The sequence below is a fragment of the Falco naumanni genome, chromosome 5 (genome assembly GCF_017639655.2).
Source record: "Falco naumanni isolate bFalNau1 chromosome 5, bFalNau1.pat, whole genome shotgun sequence".
Classification (NCBI taxonomy): domain Eukaryota; kingdom Metazoa; phylum Chordata; class Aves; order Falconiformes; family Falconidae; genus Falco; species Falco naumanni.
The window spans coordinates 24574219-24592845 of record NC_054058.1 but is presented as its reverse complement, the minus strand read 5'-3'; the positions used below and the strand labels follow the sequence as shown (position 1 = coordinate 24592845).

At 40.1% G+C, this 18627-nt stretch overlaps 1 protein-coding gene across 1 annotated transcript in view; it reads left to right on the top strand.

Annotated features, from left to right (window-relative positions):
* WNK1 (WNK lysine deficient protein kinase 1) overlaps positions 1 to 18627 on the top strand; it is a 104747-nt gene that overhangs the window by 51454 nt on the left and 34666 nt on the right. The window contains 5 exon segments of the mRNA XM_040594864.1: positions 7324 to 7412; positions 8782 to 9001; positions 9226 to 9562; positions 10655 to 10842; positions 15954 to 16382. Coding sequence (XP_040450798.1) covers positions 7324 to 7412; positions 8782 to 9001; positions 9226 to 9562; positions 10655 to 10842; positions 15954 to 16382 — 1263 coding nt within the window.

The window sequence follows — 18627 nt, the reverse complement described above, 5'->3', positions numbered from 1 at the left end:
TATTTGCTGTTTTGACTGGCCTCTATTAATGGCTCAAATTGAGAGTATGCGGTAAATAGAGGAGGAAAACTTTCTAAGTTGTCATCAGTTGGGCTGCAGCAAGCAGGCCTGTATAAATACTACAGCGCCTCTGTTGTCCTTTACAATTTCTGAAATCCAGGCAAATATGGTTATCTGTTGCAAGTTGTGAAGACAGCTGGTCTGGAGAAATTTAAGAATGATGGGACTTAAGTTACTTACCCACCTGCATTGCAGAGGGTGAGGACCAACTGGTTAAGCTATTTCAGTGACATAGAGCTCTCGAATAGCTGAGATATGAATTTTGATCGCAGTCGAGTTCAAAAGGTGCAATTGTTGGTTTTGATGAGAAGAAAACTAGGCCTGTCCTAGTCTAAATAGTGCCTCATGAGCTAACTCTAGCGCACTGAAAGCTTTCATCTGCTCCTACTGCTTGTATTGCAGTAATGCTATTTATTCTGTTGGGATAGTGATCTGGTGCAGGGCTTATTCTGCAGGATTTACTGATTTAATTCTTGGCAGAATTATCAATTGTCCAGGATTAATTGCTATGAAAATACTGAACTCTGAGAAGCTGAATTTTCACATATTGTATGTGTTGCATTGTTTTAAATCCCCCCCCCCCCCCCGCAGTCTCAACTACTCTAGCTTCCTTTTTTAACAAGAAAGATAAAAGCCATCTTCTGTAAGCAGCCCATATCTCTCTTGAACTGAGTAGATCTTAAGCTGAATTCTTCCTTTTCACAATAGATATTTGATTGGACTGGAATGAGAATTATTGAGTAGTTCTGGGTGCGCCCTGTGTGAAATTAAGGACTAAATCTGAAAGATTGTTTCTAGAACAGGCAACAGGATTAAGATGAAGGAATAGAGATGGAAATGGTGGTGAAATGGTTAAACATGTAGGTTTTGAGAGCTGGGTAAGTAACTAATAGCAGGTGGTGAAATTTAGGAGATCATGGGGTAAACCAATTTAAATGCCATATATACCATTGCCTGGGGGCTTCTTTGAGACTGTGGGGAAGGAGGTAGGACCATTGGCTTGTTTTCCACTGGAATCATATGCTCTGTCTAAATTCCTGGAATTAATGGTTTGTGGCAGCCTGGGACTGGCACAAACTAGAATGGTAACAACTTAGTAAAAAGAAAATGTAGAGACTTTAATTACTTTGTTTGTGTGATTTGACTTTGCTACCCATTCTATTAGCCTCTGAACTGCAACATTAGAACATTTGGTTTGAGAAGATTAATCAGTTACAGCAGATTTCTTTCAAGCTCTGCTTTTATAGCACCTTTGGAAAGAACCAAGCAAGAATTGTGGTTAGATTGGGACAGGTGGACTCAGTGCTTGTTAAAAGCTGAAACATTTAATGTTCTTTGCAGGTCATGTGGTGTACACCAGAAAAGTGTAGCCTTAATTATGTGTGCAAAATGTTAAGATTTTTATTCCACTGAAGTAGATTTGCTTTGACTGCAGTGTGTCTATGGAGATGTTAATCAACAGTTTATTTCTTTTTTGGGGTTACAAAATGTCTTAGCTAAGTGGTTGGAAGGCCAATCAACATAGCAGGATCTTTAATGATCCCCTTTCCCTTGACTCCTCTAGAGATTCACAGCTGGTGGAGAGGATTTCTAAAATGCTCAGTAAAAGATCTAAAAGTATTGCTTTTGCAACATTGATGTCATGTGATATAATAATAACACGGGGATAACTGTGGTATACTTGAGGAACTAAGTATGCTCTTTTGGGCTGAAAAGTGATCTTGATTTGAAATTGAATTTTATCACAGTCTATCATCACTAGTTGGTCAAAAATAATTTCAAACTTCAGAATGGTGTACGTGATCTTTCTTAGCATTGTTCCTGATGTCCTTCCAAAAACACACACACAGCCCCGAATTGGACAAGCTTACTAAATGAAAATGACAAGTTTTATAACGGCTGTTTGAATCTAGATACTGGGGGGGGCGGGGTTGAAACCACCTTGGACTTCAGGTTTAGGTTTAAAGTCGAGCAAGAGACATTCAAAAATACAACTCTAGATTATTTGTGTGCATGTGGTGTAAAACAAGCAGGAATGTGGTTTTCTAACTTTGTCGAACAATTTGAAAATTACCTTCAAATACCTATTCCCTTACATGAAGGACCTAGTAAAAGGAAAGCAGATGATGTTGCCAATGGTAGCAGAATGCAATTGCCAGGAAGGAGGGAGGTGGAATCTATTACATTATCCCAGTGCAGACTTGTGTGTTCTGTTAGGATTAAATTGTAGTCAGCTGTATGTATAATTTCTGTAGCTCCACGGAAAGAGGAGAAATGACAGCTGCATTTAACCCCCTGTACAAAACTAGTACCGGCAGCCTTGGGTCAGAACAACGGGGCGACAGGCCTGTTCCCCTCTGCTTGAAAGTGTACTTCAGCAGCAGGAGGGGACTGGGTGGTGATCCTCCATGCAGGCTTAACCCTGGGTGGAGAATAGGCAGAGCAGCCAGGGGGAGGGGACGGGGTGTGGGGCGGGGACATGCGGGAAGGAAAGGATCCCTGCACTGCCTCTTCTTCCCCCTCCTTGCAGTTAGCTGGGCAGGCCCGAAAGGGCACGCTTACCTCTTGGCTTTTACCGATTCTTTCAATTCTGTTCAGTATTTGAGTGGCAAAAGCAGATACTAAGCTCAGATCACTGCAGCCTCATGTACTGGACTTGGAAAAGTAGAAGAGGTGTCAAACAGAAAACAATGCTCCCTTCTAACATTGATGTCTGCTTTCCTTCCGCTGTGCGTTAAGTCCACAGCCTAGTGGATTCCCATCGGAAACTAGCACTTAACTCACTCTTTGGTGTGTGCGTGTGTCTTTTCCTGATGGATTTTACAAAAAGAGAGATCTGTCCTGTATTTGTAATTGTTAGTTCCCACTGCTGCTGCTCTCACAAGGATTGTGTTAAAGAGGTAAGTAAGAATTTCAGCTCTGTAAAGTATGTTTAGCCACAGCAAAGGGTTTTTGGGGGTGCATCAGAATTCTTGAAAAATCTGTTGGACTGTTTTACATTTGCATAGCTTGGGTCTCCAGCTTTTAAACTTGACTGTACTTTTTTCCCTGTAGTTTTTAAACTGTCGATTAAAATCCTGAACAGCAAGGCTGGAGCACTTGCTACTTCTGCTATTTTCCACCTGTGGTGTTACTCCAAATTTAACTTTTTTTCAATTTAAGATTGATGAGGGTATGTAACACCACCTCTGTCTTCATTTTGGTTTGGTGTAAAAGTTAGGCAACACTGATTGTACTTTCTCTTATGTAGTAAATGTTACTTTTGTTATCTCTTGCATTAGAACAAGATGTTAAACCACTGACTCAGTAGTCTGGTGATCTAACTGATGCAAAATACTACATGTTTTTAGGCAAAAATTGTGAAGAGGAGTTCTGGGTAGCTTATACTTTGGTGTTTAAAGTAACTTGAAAACCTAGTGTTTTTAAGAATACCTAACTTGCCTTTAATGGATCAAATAACCATATAAATGTGGATGTTGAATTTTAAAACACACTTTTTTCACCTGATGAAATTCTGATAAAATAACAAACTTCACCGTATCCAAGGTAAGAAGAGATTTCATATTTCACTTACGTGTAACGTGAAGACTGTTAAGATAAGTATTTAGTTTTGCATCGGTTGCACTTTGGTGGTACCTACATATATGCCCACGTTTTAGAGGTGCTCTCAAAATGTAAGTGTTCAGTGGGTTTAAAGTTGGCACTTCTTTCACAAGAAGCTGTTCAGCCCTTGTTAGCTATTGTACTATCGCTTTCTTTCTATAAGCCTGAGAGCTAGTGCAGCAGTGTAGGGAGCCAGACTGGGGACCTTCAGCTCACTGGAAATAGCAGCAGACTTTTTTGGTTGGATTTGTTTCAATCCTGATGAACACCATGATCTGGTTCATTGTGAAGTTGTATGAATGTATGTGCTGGCGACAGGGAGGAAGTGGCATGGCTGTGGAAATGGGAGATGGAGAACAGGAGACTTGCTTTCAGCAGCCGTGCCAGTTCAGGCTGTTTTAGGTGGTAGCTTGAGAAAATGTTGATGCTTTCTTTGCGTGCCTGCCTGTTATATCTGTCTACACTTTATGTTTTCCTCTGCAAGAGCTCTTCCTTCTATTTTTTTTTTTTTTTTTTTTTAGAAGACTCAAAAAATGCTAGTGAGGTTCAGGTATTTAGCTCTTATTAAACTGCCATGGGGGAATTGGACTGGTAAATTAAAAGATGAGTTGTCTTGTGATTGACTCTTCTAAGGAGTTTGGGGACCAGGAGGGGCGCATAAGAATGTGCCCATCTTGCAGTAAGTGTGGTGAAAGCCAGGAAGTCCTGTATGGCTTAGCATGTACTTGAGTGGCTTTGGGTGCAGAAAGTAATGAATGTATGCTTGGCTGCACAGCTCATTTGATCTTAAGGACACATGAAGGTTATGTGAATTGCAGGGCCTGGCGTGGCCTCACTGGTTTCTCTGTGATGGCCAACGAAGGTGCACCCTCAGTTCTGCCTAGGATGCCTAGGAAAGGGTTCACTGATTTATTGATTTCTCTCATTCCTAGTATCCTCTCTCTTGTTATGTAAATTAGTTTGATATTCCCCTAGTGTTTGGAGGACCTAAAAAATATATATTTTTTTTTTAAAAGTTGATGGTACTTAGGTGGCCTGGACTTCAGTGTAAGGGGTACTGTTGGCTTTAGGCCCTACTGTGAGCTTATCTCAGATTTTCTGAGGAGCAGATAGGAACATAGAAGCTATGCTGGAGGAGGCTGGTGGGAGCTTCTGTAAGATGGCCCTCATGGAAGGACCTGAAGATTTTGAATACGTATTTAATTTCTTTCAGGGTAGCAGACTGAATTACTGATTTTTAGAAACTGTTCTTAGCTTTACCTGTTCAGGTTTAATGCAAGAACAGAGCATGTGGTAGAATAGTTAACATGAAAACTCATGTTCTGGCTTTATGTTAATATTTTGCTGTACCAGTTGTCTTACTCATCCTAGCTTTTACTTTTTCTGAGATTGCCACAGATCTGACATCTTCCTTCTGCTGGCACAGTGTAAATGAACATACACACAAGCTGCTGTGCTGTGTCTGGGGCTTGAGCTGTTTAGGAGATGCAGATGTTTTAAACTTTGGCAAATTTGGATACAAATATATACAATAAGCAGTTGAATATTGAACTATTGCTTAGATTATATATGTATGTGTATATAGCATAACGTTTAATTATGTATAGGAATATATTTATGCATGTATGAACCTCAGCTCCTGGGGCCATATTTTAAGCTTGGTCATAATTAAAGGTGAGTGTCTGTGACTAGTCTGCTATATGAGCAAAGACACATACAAACAGGTACTTGATGCCAGTAATAAACACTAAAACATGTTTTATAAATCTCTATAGAATGTGAGGCTCTGCGATGTCCTGCTAGGAAGCTGGAGATTTGTGATATGACCTGGTTAAAGTATATTGAACTTGCCCATCCAAACTTTGATCTGGTGTCTTAGCAGCTGAGGCATTGATCTCCAGAAGTCTTAATGTTCAGTGAAGCTTTTAAAAGCATTAAGCTAATGTTCACTGACAGACTGTGTTTCAGGGCTTATTCTAGTCACAATACGCTCTTCAGTTCTGTGAATTTGAACTGCTGGAGTATCGTAAGAGCAAATTTTAGAGAAAAGAAATAGATAACCAGAATTGTAACAGGAAGGTTTTTTCAAAGTGAAAACTTTTTTTTCCTACAGGATTTTTGTCCTTTTAAAAACTTGTGATATAATACCTATGTAAAATGTAGTGACAAATACCTCTGTTCTTTGCTGAAAGACTAGACTCAGCGCTTCTCCCAGACTTGTGTTTGCATCAGTTACAAGTTGACGTTGACTGTGCCCTCTCCTGGAAGAGTGTGGTAGAGAATATTTTAGGCAGCGGACATATGGAGTCAATATACTGCCAAGTCTGGCCAAGTGGGAGAAAATGATCTAAATGTAGATGGAAATTATTATGGTATAAAGTCTCTGTGTTCAGTTAAATGAAGGTCTGTGGTTGCAAAGGCTCTGGTTCAAAGACTTGAACTTTTGCTTTTCAAGACTTACTTTCTGCTGGCAATAGAGGAAGGGGTGTGTATGTGTGTCATGTCTTGGTGTCCCCATTAGGTGGGCAGCAGTATTATATAGGGTATTGGGAGGAATACTTTCTGGTTAGACATGAATCATTATACTTGTACTGCTACTACATTCATTTCTATACTTCAGATTTTGTGTTTTTCACTTTGTTTAGTTGTGATTTACCAGTTGCACAGGATCAGATGTATCAAATGTATGATTTCAGGTTTGTTTGGCTTGAAAACTCCTCATGTAGCAGTTTGAACAGGATGTCTTTACACTCTCTTGTTCTGTGGTCTTAAGTACAGAATTTGAAGCTAAAGGCTGAATCAAGTAAAATTGAATGCCAAATTGTCCCCAAAATAGAGATTCTGACCATGATTAAGTGATGAAACTTGGCACTCTGCCTGTAGTGTTGCAGAATTCCCAGGTGGTCATACCTCACAGCCTGTTTGCTTTACTGATTTGAGTAGCTGATTATACTTAAACTTGGTTTTGCTCTCTCCCAATGGCTTTAGTGTGTATTGGAGAAGGGATTGCCATGTGTTGTTGAAGGGCTTTTGTAAACATCTGTATTGCTAAGCTCATTTTCCTGAACTCATGACAGTAGTGATGCAGGAGTGTGGTTTGGATATAGTAGGTGTTCTGGGGAGAGCCAAGCTACAGGAAAATATTGTGCTTTTTAATTTAATTTTATTTTTTTTAAACATTGGACATTTAATGATCTAGTCAGATCATTCTGGGCTAAAGTTCTTGCTGTAAAATCAATCTATGCCAAAATTACTGCATATAATGGCATGTTGGAAACATTCTGGGAAGCAGCATCGTGTAGGTTCATGTGTTAGTGTTACATTGGACTGAGAATGGAAGGAAATGATTCCTGTCTGTGTACTCGCTTCTAACCAGGATAACTTCCATGGAAACTAAATGGTTCTCTTATCATAACTGAGACCCTAACTGCTAAAGCCTTCTTTTGTGGAAATGTAGCTGAGAAATGGGGCTGAGGGGGGATGTTTGTAAAAGTCAGTAACAAACAGATGAACAGTAAGATTGGGGTCAGATTTCTTAATAAGTAGGACTAGTGGGGAATTCAGGCCAGTTATCTGTTGAGTAAAAACAGCCTGTAAACACAACCAAAACTTAAATCAGCTGGGGATTCCAGTTTCTATGTTGTTACTTCTGTGTTTCAGGGTGTCAAGCCAGCCAGCTTCGATAAAGTAGCAATCCCTGAAGTGAAGGAGATTATTGAGGGATGCATTCGGCAAAACAAAGGTGAAAGGTAAGTACTACCTTTTCAGATAGAGGTATGACTGAGTCTTACCTGTGATGATACCAGATCCAGTTCCTGGGATCTTCTGTGTTATGTTGGAAAGCCAGTATTACTTCTGCAGCATCTAATCTGTGGTAGATTCTTACTCAATGATTATTTTAGAGAATTAAATGTCAGGAAAAGTTCAAATGCTGTAGTAACCATCCATGTCAGTTTATTCAGAAATTCTACTGCTTTTAATAAAACTTTGACCTAGTCAGCAAAACAGTGGAAGACAATCCTTCTGGGTTCCCAGGTATTTGGATTACTTAGTTGGTTTGTTATTCTGTAATCCTTCGTTTTTCCTGTCCCTTTGATTTTTGTTGGTGTGTTATGGCTGATTATTTTGAGGGCTTTTTTATTTTTCAAATTCTTGCTGCTCATTTTCATCTACATTTCTACTCAAAGCGATTCACTTATACCATTACAGGAGATCTGTAACTGCTTTGATGGCTTATTTGTGGGGTTTATTTTGTTTTCAGATTTTACATAGCTACTGCTTACTGAATGTCCACTTTGAGAATGCTTTAGCCTTTGAACCTCCTTTAGCCTCCAGCTGTTCTGTTCAGAGCTACTTTTGTCAGTTTATGGGTGTTTATTAATCCCCTTCTATTAATTCTTGAAGTTCTACACCTGATGGTATTGCTGTATATTTTTAATTTATGGGTTTTTTTCTTGGTTTTAAACAATCTCTGATTTTTTCCCCATTTTTACTTTTGTGGCTGCACATCACTTATTTCTTGCCATTTAGTTCAAGCAGTTAGCTTTTAGACTAATACTGCTAATGCTGTGCATATATGCACATAGTTGTCTTGTACCTTTAGGACAAAGCTGCTAATTATGCCAAAAAGAACGCAAGTTGAAGTGGTTCAAAATAGTATCAAATATGAAAGGCATCATGTGGTGCTTATCAAGTGCTGAATTTACTAGATGAGGCTTTTGATAAGATCTTGAAATAGTGAAATATATACTTTGATTACTGTACTGATTTAGGGATGAAGAGTTGTGGTGGATCTTTATGTTCAGTAAAACCAACTGTTTCTTCAAGGTTTCTTATCGCTTTAGTTTATATATATATATATCCTGTTCAGTTGGCTTAAATCTGTTGGTACTGCTGCTGACCAAAGTGTGATGGTGTTTTTCTGGTACATCTGCTGCCTTTTGTTTCTCCATCATGCTTTTAAATGGACATTTGAATAATAGGCTGTCAGGTAATTTTTGGGAGAAGTGTGAAATGTAGAGAATAAATTCAGGAGGTCATGAGGCAAGAACATGCCTTAATATTTTAGGAAAACCTAATAACTGTGTGTGCTTTCTATATTCTTTCCCAATATGCTAGATATGCTATTAAGGACCTTTTGAATCATGCTTTCTTCCAAGAAGAGACTGGAGTACGGGTAGAACTAGCAGAGGAAGATGATGGAGAAAAAATTGCCATTAAACTCTGGCTGAGAATTGAAGACATAAAAAAACTCAAGGGCAAATATAAAGATAATGAGGCAATAGAGTTTTCCTTTGACTTGGAGAGAGATGTCCCAGAGGATGTAGCACAAGAAATGGTAAGTGGTGAGGGTGGTCTTACAAAGCATCGGAAGTACTGGTGTTTTCTGACGGTGAAGTGTAGTGTGTCAGCTGCTGCCTTTGCAGTTGTTACTGTCTAGAAATAAAACGGCTTCAGAAGTTTGCAGATGAGAAGGTAATGCCAGAGTGGGAGCTTATATTGTAGCACTACAACAGTGGCTGTCTATGACAGTCTGAATTCTGTGAATATATCCTCCTTCAGGTGGAATCTGGCTATGTCTGTGAAGGGGATCACAAGACAATGGCGAAAGCTATCAAGGACAGGGTGTCTTTGATAAAGCGAAAGCGAGAGCAGCGTCAATTGGTGCGAGAAGAACAGGAGAAGAAGCTTCAGGAAGAAGGTAGTCAGAAGCAGCAGCTGGAGCAACAGCAACCATCAAGTGCTTCCCATGCAGGGTCAAAGCATCCGCCATCTGTCACTGGTACTACTCCTGTCCCCACTACTTCAGCATCGGTTTCTACACAAGTGGAGCCTGAAGAACCAGAAGCTGATCAACACCAACAACTGCAGTTCCAGCAGCCCAGTATATCTGTTCTTTGTAAGTGTCAGTTGATTTGTTTAGAAACTTGCACTTACACAGTTCTCCTCCTTAAAGTCTTAAACTTCTGATGGATATAGCAGTAAATATCTTAAGGTGTTGCTGTCTACCACTGTTGTCTGATGAGGAACGTGAGCCCGCTAGAAAGCACAGCAAAATAAGATGCATTCCTATGCCTTAGCTGAGTCAAGTCTTGGCACAATTCATAGTCCAGTGTCTTAGCACAAAATAGTTTTCCGTTGTTTTAAGTTCATACACAACATGAATAGAGGCACCTGAAGCATGAACACATGTCCTAGTTTTTGCTGGCCTCCTATAGGGACAGTATGTTTTGGCCCTGCAGAAGGCTGATACTCTTGCACCAGTGCAGTTAGAGCTGTTAGGAACGCTTGTTTGAATCCTTGGTAACTTGTGTTTAAGATGGAAATGAGACTCATGTACATGCAGTTCAGCTCATAATTTCCTTACTGAAAAAAGGTTTGATCTTTCTGTTTCACATACTATACATAAAAAAAACCTAATGTCTTTAACTTTTCCTCCTCTGCCATCCCTACATTTGAATCAATATTTGAAAAATGATGGTAGATGAGAACTTCTGTATTAGAATGGTGAAGTTAGAAAGCAAATTACTTTCTACTCTTTAGGTAATAGGTTTTTAGTTTCTCAGCTATGCCTACATCAGGTGCATCTGCTAGCCAGCACAACAGACCTGTTTTATACATCTGTATAAAACTGAATAAACATAATAATTAAAAAAAACCCTGAAAGATCATTTGTAACAATGTGAAATTCAAGTTTTTATTTCTAGTCTAGCCTTTTATAGGAAGCATAGTTTACAGTTAAGTATCTTCCCAAGGAACTCCTGAAATCACTGATTTTTCTCAGAGCTTGGGGGAAAACATATTGGTAAGGAATTACTATATTGAGGAAGGGGAAAATTTTATTTTCTAACCAAACTTAAATATTACAAGAGGGTAAATGCTGATAAGGTCCATGTTACATGGCACAGACATCGATCTAATATTTTATTATAGCTTTAAAGTTGTGAATCCAGACTGCAGTTCTTGAAATGTGGATCTTTAACTTCTGCAGCTGATGGGACAGTTGACAGTGGCCAGGGATCATCTGTTTATACAGAATCATGTGTAAGCAGTCAACAGACTGTGTCATATGGTTCCCAGCATGACCAGTCAATCTCAACAGCTGCAGCCCAGGGATATGGAGCTTCAGTTGGCCAAGTGCAGTCACAACAGCATGGAGGATATCAGCCACCTGCAGCGGTAAGCCAAAACTTAAAGTACTTCAAATGCATGAAATTATTTGATTTTGTATTTGCTTTGAAAGGTGAGCGGGAAGTCTGCTAGGCAATCTTCTGTGTATGTTTTCTTTTGCATGTGATGCAAATTCTGCATGGGAGTAGTGCAGGGGCTGTTTTTGCAAGGTGACTGAGTCTAGGTGGGGATAGGAAAGTGCAAGGGCATATCTGTCTTTAAAACTTTTATTTAATCTTGCGTGCACTTATGAGAGTGATGGGTTAGGTTTTTTTTAGTAGATGGAAGTATTTTGTTATGACAATACTATCTCATGAAAGTAAGCGTATCTCACTTGGGAAGGTGTGTGTATGTGTATATGAAGTTCCTAGGGGTCAAGCCGTTGGTTTGTTTTGAAGAAGGGGTTAGAATAATTTGAGCTACTGTATAAGTATGAAATTGTGTGTGTTCTGTGAGGCTTTGATTACAGATTCTGCAGGTAAGATTATTTTTTTTTAACTGTTATAGAATGCTGCATGTGAGAACTCTGGAGTGAAAAGACCCCTCATCCTTGTTCCCAATTTTATTTCTAGCTTGTGTTGATTTGCTCATCAGTTGCCATGCGTATTCCTTTTCCCTGGAAAGTCTGCACTGGGCACAAATACTTTTCCTACTGTGTTCATTTGTATTGCCCTTTTATTTTGTCATGTTTTTTTTTCCTTGGTATGTTTTTAGATCCAAGTATGAGAGTATGCAGAAATCTATTCTAACTCTGGAGTAGAACTTCTGCTACTGTTACGTTGTCTTCAGTGGTGCCCCTTGTCACTTGTTTTTTACACAAATAAAAATCTAAACCTGAGAGACATTATGGTATAATGTAGTAATAACATAAGGGAGAAGATGTGACACTTAAGACTGAGAGTCCTCACTTTTTTCGGTACTGGTGGTTTGTAGGCTTTATTACAGAATTGTTGGTGTTACTAGCTTTTCGGAAAACATGCTGATTTCACTCACAAGCAAAGCGTCTCCATGTTTTTCAAAGGCACTTAACCTGAAGCGTGTGGTACTGCTAGTCCTTTATTAAATGGGTTTTTGATCCCTCTAAATAAGCTCTTGTGCTGGGTAAGCCATATTTCATGTATGGTCATATATTGGACCGGAAGCCGTTTCACTGTCTTGGGATGGCTAGCTTCCAGGTTGAAAGGCCATAATCTTTTGAGAGGGGATGGGAGAACAAGCATATGATAGAAGTACAGTCAAGCTGCTTAATTCACTGCTAAAATGTGCTCATGCTCTATGATGAAGACAGTGGTACCAGGAGGTTGACAGAATGGAGTAGAACACTACAGGAACTACTAAAGGTGGGAGGACAGGATGACAAGTCAAAATGATATTGACAACTGGAGAAATGGCCTTAAAAAGAAACAGAATGCAGTTTAATCAGGACAAGAACAAAGTTTGTGCTTAAACAGGAATCAGCTACATGAGTACAGGATGAGCATCAACTGACTAGGCAGCAATTCTGGAAAAAAAAAAGTCAGGGATTACATTGGACCACAAGCTGGACATGGTCAAAAACATCATACTGTTTTGAAAAAGGCAAACATCATGTTATGTGAAACAGTTCTTCTGCTCTTGGCAATTGGTAAGTCTATCCTAGACACCCTGCTTGAGCAAACTTGAGGGTGAACTGGAAGACAATTCAGAGGAGAGTGACCAAAAGAAACACCACCAGAAATACAGAAAACATGGTTTATGTAGGGAGACTGAAATAGTTAAGCTGAACCTATGAAAGATGAGCTTGAGGAAAGAGAAAGCATTAAAGGCTGCTGTAAAATAGGAGAAGGCTAATCAGATCACAACACTGTTGTCAGATAGAATAAGAGATAAGCAGCCCAATTTGCAGCATGGAATCGTTGTTTGGAAAGGGTTTGGTTTTTTTCCTAACTAACACGGACAGTTAAGTACTGCAGTCTCCATCACTGGAGATGTTTCCAAACAGTTTAGATAAATTTATTATGAATGACATGTATAACTAGTTCTGCCTTGGAACAGCAAAGGCTATGAGTAAAGTATCTATTTAACCCTTTGAGTTCCCTTACGCCCTTCTTCCAATTTTTTGAGCAGTCTAGCAAGATTTCTCACATGAGAAATCTTGAAAACCAGATCTCTACTGGATATCTTGGTGGTTTTTTTCCCTGGAAGTCTGTATTTGATTTTAATTTCATTAACAAATTGTGGGTTACATCTGTAAGAGGCCTATACCATTAGGGAAGGAAAACTTGCAGTTGAAGACTGCCTCTTTAAAACAACATCTTTCCATTCACTTAGAAAAACCACAATAAAACACACCACACCAAAAAAAGCAATAGCAAAAAAAACCTTCAACCAAACCTCAAAAAAACACTGCAAAACCTAATTCTAATTCTTACAGTTTGGTTGGATTTTGACCTGTGGTCTTCTGGATTGTGGCAATATTACAAAATCCTGATGCTTTTATTGGCCCAGTGTCTGGAAAATGCTTGTCTAAGGCTAATTTTACTGTATTTTCCACATGTTAAAGAACCCTTTTTTCCACAACTCATGTAGAATATGTAATGTTTAAATTTTTATGGTAATGTTTTGGTTAATTAAGCCAGCTGCATACAGTTAGTCCACTTAATTCAGGCGGGGAGGTTCCCAAGCAGAGAGACTGCTGAGGTGATATGTGTAAACACATATCCAGTCACTAAACTAAGAATGAATGTTTGAAAGCTCATCAGTATCCACTCAGGGCTGCTTTTCTTTTTTTGTCAGACTAACAGATGCTGTGAGTACACACAGTATGGGCTGCACCATGGCCCCAGAGAAAAAACTCTCTCCTGTCTGTTCTGCTTTCCACGTGCTTCTTGTAAGGGTACTAGGGAACATCCAACACTGAGCAGTAACCTAAGGCAAACGGGTCCTCAGAGGTGCACACAGCCTGTTCCCAGTGTGTGTTGGCATTCATTCAGCATTCTCATATCTTCTTGTACTCGTATTAGTCAGTATTTGGCCTCTCATTATGTGTGTGTTTCTTTTCTACCTCATTATAGTTTTTGCTGGTTTGGTTACACATTTTTATTTTTTAGTGTTCAATTCTTAACTTTTGTTTTCCTCCTTTAGCCTCAACGTGGTCGTAGCATGTCAGTTTGTGTCCCCCACCTTCCTGCTCTTCCCTCTATGTCCTGCATCCCTCTCAGTGCTCCTTGCACCCCACCACCAGCGCTGTCTGCACCTCTTTCTCCTTTCTACCTTCGGACTGTCCCTGAAGAAACCTTTGCAGAAAAGCTTTCTAAAGCCCTGGAAAGTGTCCTGCCCATGCACTCTGCCTCTCCACGCAAGCATCGACGCTCCAGCCTGCCCTCCCTCTCTGTCAGTCCTGTATGTGTTACCATTTGCCTCCTGGCACAGTAAGATAAGTTATCATTAAATACATCCCAGGCTTTGGGCATTTTTAAAATGAGAAAATGAAGAATTGATTCCTTATTCCTTGCACTGTGCTGCTGGAATGTTGATATTTTTTTTCCTGTTTTTCTGGAAGCAGTACACATGAACATTATCAAACAGTGGCTGACCATATTTTTTTTTTTTTCCTTTAGGATAGTATAAATGTAAATTACCCAGTTGTATCACAGAAGGTAAAGGGAAGACTAGTTCTCATCCCCTGAAGTCAGAAGACCGGCTTTTTATTTTCCAACTTCAAAGCACGCATTGAATGTTAGTCCAGCCTTGCACAAAGCAGCCAGCTTTTAAAGCTTGGTTACTGTGGCTGGTTATTTTAAAAGCTATGGCTAGCTGTACTAGTGATATTGGAAATTCAGAGTACAAATACTTTTGAGGATTTTTCTGTAAGTTTTAATTGGAAATGCCACTTCAACTGCTTCTTGATGGGAAGAAGTGATAGTTTTGTTTCTCAAAGTTAGATGCAAGATAGCTTGCAAGACAGCAGGTAGTTTCTTTTCCGTTTTGGGCTTTGTTTTACACACAATAAACTTTGAGAAACATTTCTTTGTAAATTAAGTATTTAGAACCAGTTTTCAGAATGTAGGAAGAGTTCTTAATTCTGTAGGACCTTCTTACTAGTATTGGTCAATATGGAAATTTGCTGCTGCTTTTCTGGAAAAAAGGGGCTGAGGAGAAAGAACAATGTGGAAACAGCAACTTGAAAAAGTCATAAATGCAATCTAAAAGACAGTACACTTGCAAATTTTTTTCCCTTTAGGGTAGATAGTACATTGTCTTGGCATACTGTAGACAGAGATGAAAAATGCAGAATTACTAAATTATTTGGTATTCTTATACAGAACTCTCTTTAGTGATATTATCCCAATGAATCTTAAATAAGTTGAGCCTCATCTGAAGTAGTACATCAGATGGAGTGGAATTGCCAAAGAACTGCTGTTACTAACCCTGTGAATTTCTTGTTCTCCAGGTCAGAGTTAGGTTTGTTTCAGCGAGTGCTAATTTTCTGTGTGAAAAGGTATGATCAGAAATGATCAAAGGGATCAAAAGAGATGATCAACTAGCAGAATCCAGAGGCTTTGCAGTTTTATCATACTTCCCCCACAGCTGTGGGCTGGAATGGTTCAGTTTTGTCTCCATAAAAGGTTTCTCTTTAGCTCACTGGATAGCATACAGGACGTTAGCACTGTGGTTCTGTGTTGGATAATACTAAGATTTAATGTCATTTTATCTTCTAAGTGCGAACCAGAGGCTCTGCATTGTTGCTGCTATCAAGTTCTGAATTCTCATATTCCCCATGTGGCAGTAACCTCAGGGGTCTGATTGGATTTCAAGCACTGATTACAATGGATAGCCTGTAACAATAAATCTCATTCCATTGTGGGGAGCAAAACTGGGGTTTTTTTTGTTAATTATTGGAATTGGACTGGAAAAGCAGCTCTAACACAAGCAAATATTTCCATTTGTAGCTACGCCTGCCATGGATGTATTTAATGGATATTTGACTCACCTAAATTTCCTAAGTATTGTATGTTTTTGACCATGAATTGAGTAGTCATTCTATAAAGTTACTTCACAGAACTGCCTAGTGAACTGTGCATGTTGACGTGCTTTCACTTTTAATGTATGAATTACTTGTCTTGTTCATGTCAATACAGCCTCAGCATCCGCGTGGGGGAACACCAACGTTCCCAGATTCACAGATATTTTTCCCAACCGTTCATGAACGGCCGGTGTCTTTCTCACCACCACCTGTCTGCCCGCCGAAGGTGGCAGTTGCTCAGCGGCGCAAGAGCACTTCATTTTTGGAAGCCCAAACTTGCCACTTCCAGCCATTGCTGAAGACTGGCCAGAGTTTAGTTCCACCTGGTGGTAGTCCCACCAATTGGACACCAGAGGCATTCGTTATGCTGGGCACAGCAGCTCAGAGAGTCGCTGGAGAGCCTCTGCATGTGCAAGTTAATCCCGTGTTTGAGCCAGCTCCTGTCCACAGTGACTATAGATCTGGACCAACACCTCCAGAGGATGCTCACTACAGAATGCATCCAGAAGCTGTATATTTGGTGGGCATGCACTATCCATCACAGGTATCGGAGCAGTATGATCAAGTAGCTTATAACTCTCATGTGACTGAACAACATATGAAGCAGGTCTCTGAGTCAAACCATGGGCAAGGTGGTCCTCCACAAAGCTCTGTGTTCGACTTTCAATTGGGGCAAACATACCTGGCAAGACATGTTCAGAACCTGAGGCTGGATTCTGGGATGGGTCCCCTTTCTCCATTATCCAGTGTTTCAGCTCCTCTGAGTGCAGATCCTGCTCAGATGACATTCCACCAGGTATTTGTTCCGCACTCTGCCCCGGCTGTGCTCTCTCACAGTGGTGATGGCAGAGCGAGCTGTGTCTTTGAGTTCCATGTGCACACACCGACTTCTGCTTCAGCAGAAGGGGCAGTTTTACCCCAGCGGGTCTACAGAAGTCGCCGGGGCTCTATGGAGACCAGTCAAGAGGAATCCACTCAAGGCATAGGGTCGCATGGTCGGCTTCAGCCTGTGACAGAGGAGCAGTGTAACTATCTTGGTCCTGAGTTAGCAGGTCCCAGAGGAGGCTCTGCCAGGCGGAGCTGGCCGGAAGGAAGCCCAGAATACTCCAGTGATTCCTCACAGCTGACTTCCTCTGACACTGGCGATTTCCAGTCTCCTCCCCCTACAGGGGGGTCATCTTCTGCTTTTGGTTCAGACTTCTCATTGCCCATTGTTCAGCTGCCTCAGAAGGTATTGCAAGAGTCGCAGCTCTTCATCTGCTTCCCCCAGGGAGCCTCGACTCAGCAGGCCTTGTCCACCTCGCTTCCATCAGGACCACCTGCACCCTATCCTCAGGTTACAGGAGCAAACCCTTCCAGAATTTCTCTGCTTTTTATGAGTCATACCTTGCACTTAAACAGGAGCCTTGCTCTCAGACTTGCTCCATGTGGTTTGAAGTATTAGCGTTCATGGGGGTGTCTTTCCACCAAGTCAGTGGTTCTTTAACTTACGAGGTTACAATGAAATGATGAGGCATCAGCAACCACCTGGTCTGTGTTCAGCTTCAGCTGAAATCCTGGTAGGGCTTTTGTGTTAAGGGTAGCAAGTGGTCAGTGTTCCTGCTGGCACTAGTTGTTCTTTTGGCAAGAGATAGCTGGAGTACCAAATTGGCTTTTAAACACTGATTTTAATGAAATTTATCTTCTGCACAGTTTGAGTCAGCAGTGATAGTAAAACTTCCTTTGTGTTTTTGTTGCTGCTCCTTAGCAGTTTAATGAGAGTATGTTATTCAAAGTTGAACTTTCGTATGAATGTTACATTAGATAACAAGGTTAATTTGGTGACTCTCCAAAATGCAAGAGCTATTTCTAGGCTTGGGGGAAGAAAGTGGGAAGAGCGGTATGAAAGGAACTATATTATGTATGTGTGCATGGATTTGGAAATGTGCTTGCAGGATCATTAAAGAAGCTAAACAAGCTGAGCAGGAAATTAGTGGCAGAAACAACTGTTGCTAATAGGTACTGCTTCTTTATAAGCCTAGAATATGGCATCCTTTTAAAAAGCAAAATTTGAGGCCTGAAGCTTAATTTGGAAGCACATGTTTTATCAGTATGTAAAATGGTATTTCCACTTGCAGTAGTCAGTAATTCGTTTGTACGCTGTGACCGAGGTGTATGTGTTTATACATTGTGTCTGCACTTGTAGTCTGAAACTTCTCGTAAGTGAATTTTCTTGTGAAAAGAGAAGATTTACTTTAAGTAGATCTCCCCTGTTCTTTCTGTGCTTGGAATTAGAGGGTCTCTGACATTTCAGTTACTGGAGTATTAGCAACTTTGGGATTTATGTGAAGGTACTGGAAGGGAATCATTTTGCTTTTTGTGGTAAGATAAATAACTAAGTACTTAAGGCTTTCTGTGTGGGATAATAAAGGTATTTTATTAAAGCTGAAACAGCTTTAATCACTAGTATAATAGATAGTAATTTCTGTTCTGTAGGAGAACTTGTGGAGTGAAGCTGCTATACAAGAACTTTGAAAACTGTGGGGATTTTTTTTCCATAAACCATCTTTGTTAAACTTCAGGAAGTAATTTCTGAGGGATTAAAATACATCTGGAAAAGACAGTAAGGGATCACGGTTATATTCTGTAAAATAAGTTCTGGGATCTCTTATCTCTAAGGCACTAAAAGATCAGAATTTGAAGCACAAACTGAGTCAATGTGAACAGATGTTTGTAGCAGTGGGATATAGTCTAAGTTTAGATGCCAGCCAATAAGGGTCTCAAGGCTCTAAAAAACAGCAAAGAAAAAA